This window comes from Oratosquilla oratoria, chromosome 41, assembly GCF_046742065.1.
Source record: "Oratosquilla oratoria isolate Oo_2021 chromosome 41, ASM4674206v1, whole genome shotgun sequence".
In the NCBI taxonomy this organism is placed as follows: Eukaryota; Metazoa; Arthropoda; class Malacostraca; order Stomatopoda; family Squillidae; genus Oratosquilla; species Oratosquilla oratoria.
The window spans coordinates 27,722,723-27,738,510 of NC_134817.1; the positions used below are offsets into that span (position 1 = coordinate 27,722,723).

Below are 15,788 nucleotides of genomic sequence, written 5' to 3' on the forward strand. Positions count from 1 at the left end.
ACAACTGCTCAGTTATAACTGTCAGTTGAAACTGGACGTGTGTGGGTATCTCAGTGATACTGAGATACCCACACACATGCAGTTTCAAGAAAATAGAAAGAATCCAAAGAGCAGCTACAAAAATGGCACCTGCACTTGCAAACCTATCATACGAGGAGAGATTGGCTAAACTGGAGCTACCGACACTGGAGGAAAGAAGAGAGAGAGGAGACCTACTGACTATTTACAGAATCATGAAAGGCACAGAGATACTTGATAGAGAAGAATTACTAAACTGGGACAAGAGAAACACAAGAGGACATGGAAGGAAATTAAGAAAACATAGCTATAAAAGAGAACTGAAGAAAAACAATTTTCCACATAGAGTTTTAGACACTTGGAACAAACTAGATAATGAAATAGTAAGTGCAAAAACCATTCACGAGTTTAAAAGCAAACTAGACACTGAGAGATACAATGGCGGGACAACACGAGCATAGCTCCCCTTCCCGCAAAATACAACTAGGTAAAACTGACAGTTATAACTGAACAGTTGTAACTGTCAGTTTAAACTGCACGTGTGTGGCTAGCCTAGGGGAAGAAAATATGTGGTTAGATGATATAAACACTGAAGTGAAATGTTAAAACTAGGAATCACTATACACAAACTTAAAATATTAGCATACTACTTTTAATTTACTTGCACTACCTCCTGCACTGTTGTCTCTTCTCTTTTCTTATACATTTTCTGTTTCCAATTTGAAAAACTCATCAGTAAAAAAAAAAATATATATATATATATATATATATATATATATATATAAACATATATATATATATATATATATATATATATGTATATATATATATATATATATATATATATATATATATATATATATATACACACACATATATATATACAGGGTGTTTGGAATAAATTTGACACTTTCAGAAAGGAAAGAAAAATATCATATCTTGGCCCAAAAATTTATGTACTCTCCAAATTCAAAGTGCATCTCTTAGAGGATCTTTTGCCAAATAGTTAGTTAAGGCAGTCCGTCGTTGACAACGAAGATGTCCTCTCTCTCTTGAAAGTTTATAAAGCAAAACATTGGTAAGATCATTATCGATGTCACTGATGTATGCGCCGATGGCTCCTCAAGCCAAACTCTGAGGCGCATCGCTTTCCACATGTTGGACATGGGATATCGTCCCCACGTGGAAGAGGGTTTTGGGCCTGGTACTCATGCCTGCGGGTTCGCTGGAGGTTTCTGGTAGCTGTGCGTTTTTCCTTGAAAGTTTCAGCTGCTTGCTTGATGGTTAAGCGCCAGGTACATCGGTCCGAGGCAAGGGTTTCCAGTTGGTTTGGTTCTATACCACATTTTTTAAGGTTTCGTTTCAGCTGGTCTTTGAACCTCTTCTTCTGTCCACCAATCGCACAGGTCCCATCTCTCAGTTCACCATAGAGAACCTGTCGAGGGAGACGGTTTTCTGGCATTTGTATGACATGCCCAACCCAGCACAACTGGCGGGTGATTTTCATTGACTCTATGCTGGTGGTGTTAGCAGTTTGAAGAATGTTGACGTGTGGTACACGGTTACGCCAAGTGATGCCTAAAATGTACTGTAGACAGCGGATGTGGAAGGCCTCCAGTCTGCGGACTTGTTTACTGTAAAGCGTCCAGGACTCACTGCTGTACAGTAGAATGGGAAGACAGATGGCAACATACACTTTGACTTTGGTTTTAACAGTCAGGTCTCAGTTTGTATATACCCTCTCCCTGAGCTTGCCGAAGCTTACTGTGGCCTGGCGAATGCGGTTCTGAATCTCTGGTTCAAGCTCGCAGGTAGAGGAGAGAATGCTACAAAGATACTTGAAGACATCCACGTTTTTTTAGTTCTTCCCCTTCCACCGTAAACCTGGAGAGTATGTTGGGGTTACGCCGTTGGGGTTCGAATAGGTACTGAAGTACCTCAGTCTTGTCCACATTAACCAGCATACCTCCTGCTCGGTATGCATCATTGCTGCCCTAAACCTCCTCCACAGCCTCCAGGTGGGACCTGAACCTGCAGCACATGGCCTTCACGGTGTCCTTCAAGAGACACCTGAGCATCAGTTTGATCCTGGCAATCAGCCCATCCTTGGTGTTGCAGGTGGTACAAGTGGTGTCTTTTTCAACTGCATCCCACACATAAAGTCCATGGGGTTGCAATCAGGTGAGTTGGGGGGCCAGATGTTGGGACTGGTGAAGTTGTAGAAGTTTTCAGACAGCCCCTTCTGGGTTTTCCCAGGGGTGTGACATGGAGCTGAGTCCTGCTGCCACACATATGGTCTTCCTGCAGCCACCCTCTCCACCCAGAGCTTGACAACAGTGGACAGCAACTCAATATAGCCATCTGAAGTGAGTCTGAGTCCCTCTTCAAAGATATGGGGTGGCATGATGTGACCTTCATTGGAAATATACCCCAAAGACCATCATAGTTTGAGGGAACTTGGTCTTCATGAAGAGTGGGACTTTGTATGGACTGTAGGCTAGCCACCTGTTGTTCTGTGTGTTGTGCAACTGGTCCTGGCAGAAATTCTTCTCATCTGAGAAGAACCAGAGCGTCCCTGGCTTAATGGGGTGTTTGACCTTGTTGAAGAGTTTCTTGGCTTTCATAAGGCTGTTCTCTTGGGCCTTAGCAGTGAGTAGTTGGCCCTTGTGCCTCTTGTATGAAGAGTAGAAGATCCTTGTTCAGCGCTTTCTTCATAGTTGCCCCTCCGATGCCCATCTCTATCACCAAGGTCCACACTGCCTTGCCTGGATCTTGCCGCACCTTTTTTGCAGCTTCTCGACGAATTTTGTTGTGCAGAGTCAGAACGCCTGCTATGATCCTTCCTGCTAGCCACTGCTTCCACATCTCCAGCTCATGTCTCATGGCCTTCACAGTATTCAAGGAGCACAGAGCTGCAGCTAAGATTTCTGAATTTTTAAATCTGGCACAAATCTTCATGATGCAGGTCACTCTCTTCAATATTCCGGTGCTTTTAAGTCGTCCATGCTCTCTAGCTCTCATACCCACCAACAGTACACAGAATCAGCTATCCATTGCACTTTACTGCTATTAAATCCTTCAAATGGGTCTGAAATGACCGAAGATAAAAAAATTATGAAATTTATCCCAAACACCTTATATATATACAGGGTGTCCATAAAGCCTGGATACATAGAATAATTGGTTATCTTTTATTTATAGTGAAATGAATATAATTTTTTAAATTTCTTTTTCTGGGGTATGCTAAAGGAGAAAGTGTACTCAGTAAAAGTAACAGACTTAAAGCACTTGACTCAGTGAATCAGGGACGATGTGCTGAAATTGAGGGTAACAAAATTTTATTGCACCAAGCTCATGAAAATTTTGTAAAACGCATTAATATTTGCATTGCAAATGATGGAAAACATATTGAAGATGTTATATGAATAAAAATAAAGATTAAAAATAAAATGTTTTAAGTTTTTACCTATTCTTACCTATGTGTCCAGACTTTATGGACACCCTGTGTATACAGTATGCGCGGAAAATAATGACGCCGCCCTTAATGAAACCTGTAAACTGAAGGTGAAGGTTAGTTTGCATGTGAAAATATATGAAATAATGCAAATTATGGTACTTACATATAGAAATTGGTTAAAATGAATATCCCTTCCTCTGTATCACCTTCTGGAGATGTCCTGGAACTGATAGTGCAAGGGAGGTTCTGGAGGATTGTTTCAGGAATGGAGGCCCAGAGCTGGCGAATAGCGGATTCCAACCGTGGCACTGATGAGGTGTCCCTGTCACGTAATTTTCTATTCATTAAACCCCAAAGGTTTTCCATCGGGTTAATATTGGGACTGTTACCTGGTCAGTCTTTAATATAACTCACTTCACAATCTCTTAGCCAGTCTGTCACAAGTTTGGCCGTGTGAGCAGGTGCTCCATCCTGCATAAAAACCTCGGCCTTGGTCTCCTCAAAACAGTCAGGAAGATAGTCAGCCAATAACTCCAGATAGTTATACTGATTTACTTTTTCATTAGCAGGGAGTACAACCAGCTTGCCAACACCATAATGCGTAAATCCTGCCCAAACCATAAGCGAGGCAGGGTGCTTGACGACCTTGTTCGTGAAGCGAGGTTTCAAGGGGTCATCACCAGGCTTGCGGTAGACCTTGGCTGCTGGGGTGCCAGTCACTGTGAAAGTCGATTCGTCACTCCAGAAGACTGTTTTCCACTGTTCATCTGTCCATGTTGAATATTTCTTGGCAAATTTTAGACGTTTAACAACTTGCCGATGAGTAACCCAAGTAGTGTGGGCAAGGTAACTTTTATAGTTCAGGTCATCGTGTGGTAGCTGCTGGATCGACCTGATAGAGACATCACCAAGGAGATTCAGGTTCTTCTCTTTCAGAAGTCTTGCAGTTAAGTGAGGATCCTTCCTTACTTGCCTATCAATGAGTTTTCTGGTCCTAAATGTAGTCTTGTGAGGTCTACCAGGCTTCGGTAAAGAGGCAGGAACACAGGCCTCCCCAGAGTCATGGTACTGCTTGAGCAACCGCTGCACTGTACGTAGCTTAACACCTGCGAGTCTCGATATTTCGGGTAATTTATGGTCCGCCTTGAATAATGCAACTATTTCAATACGTTTGTCCTTATCCAGGGTTTGTTTGGGCATAGTAAGGGGTATATAGGAGGTACAATTGGATGGTTACACGAGCCCAAAAAAGGGAAAAAAGCAGGAGACCAAAAAAATACAAACACTCGTCACAACGAACCATGTGTTACTGAGATAAACAAACCGCTGCCACACACTCATACAGTGTTGCCAGTTGCCGCATAGAAAACATCAGCTCATACTGCGCTTCATTTGGTGGTACTTTTGAGGGCCAAAGACTTTCCGTGAAAAGTAATGACGCTTAGCGTAAAGCGTCATTACTTTCCGCGCATACTGTATATATATATAAATATATATATATATATACATATATATATGATGATTTGGTTTAATGTCACAAACTCCTCCCTATCAGGAGGCTAGGACGGTACCCCTTACAGTGGATTTTGTAGTGTGGAATTTGATGAACCATGCCCTTAGTTCAACTCACCCCGATCAGAATTCCAATCGCCATCATCTGGACCTTCATCACAAGTAACAACTCCCTAACCCACTTGGCCAGTGAGCATCCTATATATATATATATTCCATCTTTTTCTCATTCTCATGGTTGGCTTTACTAACAACCTCCACTGTCTTTGCTCCCTCTTCCTTGGTAGCATCTTTCTTGATGCAAATATTCTTGAATTTGTCTTTCACTACTAGCTTCCATAACCTGCTGATTACCTCATTTGAGTGGCTTGTGATTTGACCTTTATTTTTCACAGATATGCACCATCCTTTTAGTACTAACCTGACTTCAAATTTCTTAAAATCGTATCAGGCCTCTTTGAATCATTTCCCATAATTGTGGATGGATGTACAGTCTCAGCCCCTTGTGAACTTTTCACCCATGAGATGATGAGATGGAAGGGGCATTAAATGGGTTTTGATGTGTATGTATAGTAGAGGGTGTGTGCTTTGACTTGGTCACCACCCTAATAGGGAAAAGGGCCTCTGGTATGTATGTATAAATACTTTGTCAGTAAATCACTACTGTCATACAGAAATAGTGTCTATGGATGTAAACTGTTCCAAACAAAAGCAACATTATCTCCTTAAGAGTATCAACACAGAATTGGTTTGGCAACAGACTCCAACTACCCACTGCAAAAAACTCACAAAAGACACAGATCACTTCAAACTACACTGCCTTACACCCACTCCTTTTAGACAACAACATAAATTTTCTCCATTGATGATTTATGGGCTGAACTAGTGGCTGTAGCAGGCAACAGATTGGTTAATAAAAACATTGCTGATTTTTCTTACTGAAGGTGAAAAGGCTTAATAAAAGAGTAAATTTGAAAATTCTAGTTTATTCATTCTTCTGGCTACAAAAATCCTGTAGTCCATATCATCTAACGCAATGATGATCATTACTTATACATAATGAGAATGAATATTTCAAGTACAAAGATATATTTGGGCATCAAGCATAGTCAATAAACTATGGCACCAGTTATCTTCACTCAAATATTGTATAAAAACATTTTTATCAAAGCACCATATCTGAATAAGGAATACTTGAAAAGTGATAGAAAGAAAAACAGAGCAACAGAGACTTGGACAAAGAGAGGGAAAGTGACAGAAAGAAGCAAGACAGAGAGCACACACACACATAAACAAAGTCCTTTCCCTCTTGTGAAGAGGACAGCTGAGTCAAAGTACACATCTATTTCATATGCAAATGAAATGCAATCAACCACCCCTCCAACCTTAGCATCTCAGGAATGAAGGGTGGCCTTCTCCCTATTACAGTGCAATTCCACAGTAGGACCCAACAGCCAGACGAGGTTGACTCCCACAGCTTCATCATATCATGATTTTCCTTCCCTCCTCATCCACTCAAAATAATCTACGAAGCTGAGGAGAACATCCCTTTGGACTGTATTACCCCTTTATCTATTAACAATCTCCCTCAATTCACTCCTACTTTTTGTATTCACTTTTCCTTGCTCAACAGAAATTCCATGTGCACTTATCCATCTGATTTTCAGTCTTTCTCTCAAGTCCACTCTGCTCACTTCAGCTTTCTACTCTCTTTGATAGTCTCTCATCATTCATTCTTTCCATAAATCCAAGCCACTTCAGCACAATCTAATCTACCCTATCTAACAGTCTTCCCATCTCCATCCTCTGTCTCACTTATACATACTTCACCTCAAAAACTTTTAATCTCTTTCTTTCTGGTTCCTTTATATTCCAAATTTCTGCTTCATATAGTGTTGTGGGTATAATCACTGCTTCGTACAACCTTCTTTGCATTCATCTCCTAGTACCTATTTCTCATTTCACTTTCTATTCCATCCAGGCATTTACTTGCTTATTTTACTGTCTATCTCCATATCCACTATTCCAATCACCACCACATGCTGCCCACAATACTTACAACTCTCCACTTCATACAGCCTCTCATGTATCACACTTTCTATTTACCATTCCCAGCACTACTTGTTATATGGACATAACTAAATTACTTCCATTGTCCTTTCATCCTCACCTACCAATTCTAAACTTCTGACCCATTCTTGTGTTTACCTACCATGCTATCCCATCCATGTACACTTCAAACAACCACAGTGACATCATACAACCATGACACAACCCTACAATCATCTCTCCAATCCAGGCCCTTACATATGCCCTACTACTCATGTAAAAACTTGGGACTACTATCAACAGACTTCTCCCCATTGATTATAAGTAATATGCTCCTTAAAGCTTCACTACCAACCCTATGATTCCCCTTATGAAATATATATATATATATATATATATATATATATATATATATATATATATTTATATGTGTAATATAACCACTTGGAAAATAGACAAAAACATTTAGTCACCTTTCATTTTATTTTCCAAGTGGTTTTATTACACATTTTGTGAATCACGTGGTTTTGTGATTTATTTGCATATATATATATATATATATATATATATATATATATATATATATATACAGCTGTATATAGCTGAATACTTACATGTTTTACCACAAGAAACCTGATCTACACAAGGTCTGTCCAGAAAGTATCCAGCCATTTATGATTTCAAGAAATGCTACTGACCTAGGACAATGGCACCCTACTCTCCTTCAAAGTAGTCTCCTTTGGACCTCACACACTTCTCCCAGCATCCCTTCCACATTTCAAAACATTTTGCAAAGTCCTCTTCTGGGATCTTCATCAGCTGGCTTGTCACATTCTTTTTAATTTTGTCTATGGACTGAAATCTTCCTTTTAACAGTGATTTTAGCTTTGGGAAAATCTAGAAATCACTGGGAGCTAGATCTGGGCTGTAGGGGGCTGAATGAGCTGGGTGATGGAATATTTTGCAAAAAATCCCTGCACAACACGTGAAGAATGGGTCAGGAGATGCGGGACAAATTTTGCCGCCATGTGTATCATTCCCAGATCTTCTGCCAAAATCTCTGAAACACTTGTCTATGGGATACCAAGATCATCTTCTAATTCTCAGACTGTCAATCACCGATTTTCATTGATTGCAGTCTTCACACATTCAACATTTTCAGGTGTTCTACTGGTTGAAGGCCTACCAGAAAGTGGATCCCTTTGGACAGATTCTCAGAATTCTTTGAAGCACTTGAATCACATCTTTATCTATGCTTCACTCATTGAATCATTGTGGAATGCCTTCTTAATCATTCAAATAGTTTCTGCTGACAAATATTCAAGTTTGCAACAAAACTTGACACAGATTCACTGATCTACTTGCTCAGTTGTTGTCAATGCAACAGTCAAACAGTACACACCTTCACTCAACTGTGTCTGGTTGGTAACTGAGTTGTCACATGGGACTATGGCTGTTCACACAATCGCAGTAGGGTCTTCTGTTGGTGTCCGCCAACTTCTGTTGGGATTACACAACCAGTTTTGCAAATATTCATACATATATACTTACATATACAAAAGGCTTTTTTCCCCCTTACATGGGAGGTAGCCAAAAGCAAATATTCATAATGGCTGGATACTTCCCAGACAGAGCTTGTATATCCTTTTTCTCTCCTAAACCCATAATGCTTTCTCACTCTCTGTTCCCCTCCCAATCCTGTCCAATAAAACATATCCACACACCTTCCTGACCATTCTGAACTTGTTCATCACTCTGAAATGACTACATTCACACTCACTTCCCTTTCTGTTGCATAGCATGACTACCGTATTTTCCGGTGTATAGTGCGCGACTTTTTTCCGTTGGAAGGGCCTAAAAATGGGGGGTGCGCGTTATCCAGTGGTGCACATTATCTACGGCCTACGATAAAAATTCTGCGGCTGTGTGTGTAATTTTTTTCACAACAACGTGACGATGTTGGCCGTCACAAAGTCGGGACGGCACACTTCTCCGTGACGTTCCGTGAGAACAAGAAGAACAGCCATGGTGACATGAAAGAATACGCCAGCATGGGTTACCGTATATAAATATTTGGTATACTGTAGGTAGGTATCTATCGAATCTTATTTTTCATGTTTAAATAGGCCTAAACACCATGAAACATGATCAATATTCATGATATTTGCCCATGTTCACAGCATCCTAGTTTGAATTTTTATGTTGGCTTTGTTGCTTCACTTTAGGTATGGTACAAATTCCGTTGTGGCCGTTCATAAACTCGTGTCAAACACCTGACTACAACACCCTCTTTCGGGAGTTATATTAACTAAATGTCACCTCGATGAGATACTGTCCTATTTCACCACTGTCATTGCAGGTTCAAAGCTAAAACAAAACAGTCTGTAGTTTGTTTCAGTATTAAATAAAAAATGGTAAAGACGAATTATTTCCTTAAGATATAAAATGAACATTTTCTGTAAAAATCCCAAAATTTTTCTGTATATTTTACTTTCAATAAACTTTTTTTATATTATATTTCCTACAAACTATTTAAGCTACAAAGTAATAAGGGACCAACACACAACATGAGTCATATACCGGTACATGTAGTTCTGACTTTTTCTTAGTTGTGTCCTGATTGAGGCCTAAACTGACACTTAATTTAGTGACAAATCAACAGATTTCCCAGTGGTGGCTCTAGCCAATGAAAAATACTTCTCCATGTAACCTCGTTCACATGATATAAATACCGAGGTAAAACTGCATTATAGACAAATGCGATCAGGCATGCGCGTTATACGTTGGTGCGTGCTATCTGTGTACTGAGATAACGAAGTGCATGGGTGCGCATTATAACCCGATGCACATTTTAAGCCAGAAAATACGGTATATACATTCCTCTGATCCACCACAACACTTCCTTCTTTTATACATACATTGAACAATCTCACCACTCCCTACACTATTACTATTTCACCTTTTGTAAGACATCCCACATGACATCCATCCAATCCAGGTGCCTTTCCTCATTTGAAATTAAAGTGAAAAATTGGAGAAAGCAAGCACATGACAATATGCATGAGTGACAGATGAGGGAAGAGATTCTCAAAAGCCGTTTTCATAATTCCTCTTTTGAACTTCCAGGTAGCCATGAAAATGTGGTCACAGGCTTAAAGGAAGACTTCAGCGTGACTAGAAAATGTGATGTAAGTAAAAAAAGAAGAAAAAAAAAATTAAAGTGCTAGTACAGTACTACTAAGTGTTGTTTTACCAACTAAATTCACTTGGCTTATGTGATTTCAGTGACTTGATAGGTAAATGCTAGAGCAGTCTCCAATATTATGAGCTGTATCACATACCTGTGAATTTTATAAGTTCACACCTTTTCATCATAAAACTATGAAACACATTATATGAAAAAAATATATATGTATCACTGAGCTCCAATATGCATACTGACATTCTGGAGCATCTAGAAATCATTCTTGTTTCTTCTCCTTTCTCCTGAGTTTATAATTTTGTAGTTCCATACTGCACTGTCCAAGACAAAACATGAAGAAAAATGTAGCTGAAGTAGTGGTGGGGAACCCTGTTATAAAAACAAGAGTATATCAGGTTGTTACTTTCACATTAGGAAGCAATAATGTAATTTTAATGTAAATTGAAGGTAAAGAACAAATTGGATTTGTCAGTAATAATAAATATTGCTTTAAGTTTTGCTGACTGGAAACCCATAGCCCCAAAGCAGTAAGCAAAAGTCACTGGGTCCTCCCATAGATCTCTTAGGGAAAAAATACTGGATTCTTATCTGTGGTGTATTAGTGTTAGTCTGTTTCTATATTACTGGTTGGTAGGATGAAGAGAATCTGAATTGATAGATTGATTGATGATACTACAAAGAACTCACCTGAAATAAATATGCGCTGAGCTACAAGGATTGCATTCTCCAGTCCTGCTAAGAAAATGGTGAGAGCAGCAAGGGACGGAACATATAAACACACTGCTGCAATGCCATGTGCTCTTCTCTGCCATGCTCCTGGGAGCCAATGTCGCTATGAAAAAAAAAAATAATAATAATAATAAATAAAATAAAATAAATAAATAAAGAATAATAATAATACATACATACATATACCAAGGCTTTTTCCCCCTTGCAAAGGAGGTAGCCAAAAAGGAAAAGGCATAAAATCATTCCCACCCATTCCATCCCTGAAAACACTCCACACCTCTCCACCCTCCCTCTTATCTTAGCACCTCCCAGATGATGAGTCATCCCTGCACCTTGTCCACTGCCCTGGGTCAGAGGCAGTGTCGCAAGACACAGCACATCCACAGCAAGGGCGCTTCATTAAATCGGCGACCCCCCCCCTCTCCGTCCCCCCAATGTATAAAAGGAGAAGACGGGGAGAAATCCCTTTGGGCTGCGTCAAATTTTGCTCACTCATACTACCTCACCCCCCATCCCCCTGCCCATTCCACCTCATGCATCACAACATCATCCATATACAACCATTCTCCATTCACCCGTCTTCTGTCCTCTCCCATCCTTCCTCAACAGACATTTCCCTCTTCCCCAAAGCCCCCTTCACCCCATCCATCCATCTCATCCTAGGACGTCCCCTCATGTTCACTCCCTTCACATCTGCCTTCCATACCTCTTTTACTTGTCTTTCTTCACTCATTCTTTCCATCCTAATACTATTTCATCAACCCTATCTCCCAACTCCCTTTCCACCCCTGTTCTCCTCCTCACCTCCCCATTTCTCACTCTATCTAGCCTAATAACCCCCATCATACTTCTCGGACACCTCATCTCAAACACATTCAAACTCCTTTCTTCCTCTTTTATGTTCCATGTTTCTGCCCCATACAGTGCTGTTGGCACAATCACTCCTTCATACAGTCTCCTCTTAGCATCCATTCCCAAATGTCTATTCCTCATTACACTTTTTAATCCACCAAGGCATTTACTCGTTTCTCTCAATACACATTCTACCTCCACCTTCACTCCACCTTTTCCTGCCACATTTGCACCGAGTATCTAAAACTATCCACTTCCTCCAGTCGCTCTCCCTTAATGCTCACTTCCAGTCTACTACCACTTTCACCCCTTGTACATCTCATCACTTTACTTTTACCCACATTTATCTTCAGCTTTCTTCTATCACACACTCTCCCAAACTCTGTCACCAACTTCCTCAATCCCTCCTCTGATCCTGCCACAAGCGCAGTGTTGTCCGCAAACAACAGTTGGCTCACCTCCCACTTTTCTCCATTTTCTTTAACCATCTCCAATCCCTGATCCACTACCCTTGCATTTACCTCTTGCACTACCCCATCCATGTATAAGTTGAACAGCCAGGGCGACATAACGCATCCTTGACAAAGTCCCACCTTTACCTCGAACCACTCACTCTCTCCATTTCTAATCCTGACACAAGCTCTACTACCCTCATAAAAACTCTTGACAGCTCTTAGAAACTTTCCTCCTATCCCATACATCCGCAAAACCTCCCACAGTGCCTTTCTGTCTACCCTGTCGTAAGCCTTTTCCAGATCCATAAAAGCCCAAAAAACATCCTTCCCCTTTCCTATAGCTTTCTCACATATCTGTCTTACCACAAAAACGTGATCTATACAACCTCTACCTGTCCTAAATCCACACTGTTCCTCACCAATTACTCCCTCTGTTCCTCTCCTAATCCTCTCAATCAAGATCCTCCCATAAGCCTTCCCAACTACACTTAACAAGCTAATCCCTCTGAAACTACTACATTCACACTTGTCCCCTTTTCCCTTGTAAGGTGGAACTATACAGTCCTCCGGCACTCTACCCTCTCTCCAGCAAACATTAAATAACCTCACCAGCCAGTCCACCATCACTGTACCTCCTTTTTTTAGACATTCTGCATGGCATCCATCCAGACCAGGTGCCTTACCTGCTTTCATCATCTTAACAACTGCCTTCACTTCATCTTTCCTTATTTCTCCTCCATTTTCCTCTCTCATCACGGTCATTTTCCTAGCATTTCCCACTGCAGCTATCATTCCCTCCCTATCCTCCATCACATTTAGCAACTCCCTAAAATATTCTGCCCATCTTCCCCTTACTGCCTTCTCTTCCATTATCATCTCTCCATCTGCACCTTTTACCTTTTCTTCTCTACTTGATTCGCCTCCTCTTCCTCTCTTAATTTCTTTCCAAAACATCTTTTTATTACTTTCAAAATTTTCTGTCATACTCTTACCCCATTTCACATCTGCTCTCCTCTTTGCCTCCTTTACTTTTTGCTTTACTTCTCTTTTCTTTTCTTTGTACCTCTCATATGACTCCCTCGTCTTATTTTGTAGCCAATCTGTGAAAGCTCGCTTCTTCTCTTCTACAACCTTCTTTGTTTCCTTATCCCACCATTCACTACCCTTCCTTCTATTTCCTCCTGTCCTCCTTGTTCCACACACCATCTTTGCACACTTTGTGACTCCCTCCTTGAACCATCCCCATTCCTCCTCCTCTCCTAGCTCTACTCTATCATTCACTCCCTCCCACTCCTCCTTCAGCTTCTTCTTGTACTCCTTCTCCTTTTCCTTTTCATTTAAAGAGTTCACTCTAAGCACCTCCCTACCTTTTGTCCCTTTCCTCTTTCTCCATCTATCCTCCACTCTTAACTTACCTTCCACCAAAAAATGATCTGATATTCCCCCACCCTCTCCCCTTAGCACATGTACATCCTTAACTCTTCCTATCATAATCCTATTTACCACTACATAATCCATTAGCACCCTACCACCCTTCCCTCCACCACCCTCTCCCATGTGTACTTATGCTTGACTTTCTTCCGAAACACTGTATTTGCTATCATCAACTCTCTTTCTAGACACATTTCCACCATCAACATCCATGTCTTTCAAACAACACATCACAAACATAAAAAACAAATGCACACCTAGACTTAACACACTTAAGTCAATCACTGGAACAACATTTGGACAAAACAAAGAAACTAATACAACAATATACAAACAATGCATACGCTCAGTGATGAATTATGAGAGTCCTGCATGGGCTCCTAATCTCAGTGAGACACACCACAACACCCTTCAAATCATACAAAACAAAGCCCTAAAAACAATTACAGGCTGCACAAATACAACACCTACAGACCATTTACACCATGAAACAAAAGTCCTCAAAGTCAAGGACCACCTCAACATGAGAGGCACACAAACACTTGCTGCAGCCACCACAAACACATCACACCTGCTGCACTACATAGCAGAACACCCACACACACCAAGAAACATTAATACAACACCCAAAGACCTGTATCTCACACAGATACTCTCTTCTCTTCCTCCACAACCACCAAATATCAGCCTCCGGAAACATATTCATAATCATATCACTCACTGCTCCATTAACACACTGAAAGACAACACACTGCTGCATGCCAGACCCCCTGATATCCACCCTTCTGAATCCTCTCTCCCACGAAAGGACAGAGTCCACTTGGCCAGACTGCGGTGTGGCCACCACCCAGCACTTCTAAGCTACCAGAAGAGGCTGGATGACTGCATTGTGAACAGCTGCCCAGGATGTAACACTTCACCCCATACCATACAACACATAATGGAAGACTGCATTATACACAATCATGCACGCAAACAACACAACATACACTCTATAAAGGATTTGTGGGAAAACCCAGTTTCGGCTGTGGCATTCCTTGGGGAGACGGGACTGCTCGGACAGTCTAGGGAATGACAACAACAACAACAACTCTCCACTACGATTCTTTCCTGGAACTCCACATTGCCCAACCACTCCATCAATTAGATCATTTCCTACCCTAGCATTAAGGTCTCCCAGTACTATTACATTGACATTTCTCCCTAAATCCTCTATGCGCTCATTTAACCACTTCCATACTGTGACGGCTACTTAGGCGGCATGAGGAGCAAGTGGGTACTCGATGATGCCGATGTCGCCATCTTGATTATATTTATTGTAGTCATACCTATGTAATTTCCATTCTCTCTAAACTGGCTTCATCAATTTTGTATGGTTATCAAAATACACGGGTGAAAGAGAACGAACGATTGAGCACTGACCTTATTTTTGATAATGCGATTATTATGACCCAACATCGCACGTCGGGCAGCTAATGCTGCCAGACGTGAGATGTGCCCCAGAGTGAAGAGGTTAAATCTATCCAAAACGCCTCCCTTTCTTCTACACTCTTCTCACTGCCAGGCCCATATGCAATTACAAAAACCCACATCTCCTTTCCCAGTTTCACCTTCATCCACATAATCCTTGAGGAAACCTCCTTCCACTCCACTACATGTTTACCTATCTCTTCACTTACCAGTATAGCCACCCCTTCCCTCCCTCACCCTCTCTTCACCCCTGATAACCTCCCACTTACACTCCCAAACTTATACTCATCCTTCCCTTTCAACTTAGTTTCACTCAAAGCCAACACACCCATCTTTCTTCTCACAAACATACTACCTATCTCTTCCCTTTTACTCTCATCTGTACCACATCCACGCACATTAAAAGGCCCAAACCTTAGGGTGCTGGTCGTTAAACTCCTAGACCCTCTTATGCCTTTACTTTTTTTAGGAATGTCCCCTGTGGGGCTACAAGGAGAAGGATGCCTAGTCCCAATCCCCGTCCCTTTCTTCTCGCCTCTTTCGATCCAAGTGGAATACTTGGTGGCAGTATTCTTTTCCCCCACCACAGGGAAGGTAGGCGAAAAAGGAAATG

At 41.1% G+C, this 15,788-nt stretch overlaps 1 protein-coding gene across 5 annotated transcripts in view; it reads right to left on the bottom strand.

Annotated features, from left to right (window-relative positions):
* Nucleotides 1-5,957: 5,957 nt before the first annotated feature.
* Nucleotides 5,958-15,788, bottom strand: part of rasp (protein-cysteine N-palmitoyltransferase Rasp) — a 39,205-nt gene continuing 29,374 nt past the window's right edge. For all 5 annotated transcript variants that reach the window (XM_076178335.1, XM_076178333.1, XM_076178336.1 and 2 more), the window contains 2 exons: nt 10,926-11,070; nt 5,958-10,607 (listed from right to left, as the gene is read on the bottom strand). In XM_076178335.1, the coding sequence (XP_076034450.1) occupies nt 10,498-10,607; nt 10,926-11,070 (255 nt within the window). In that variant the 3' untranslated portion in view covers nt 5,958-10,497. The remainder of the gene's footprint in view (nt 10,608-10,925; nt 11,071-15,788) is intronic.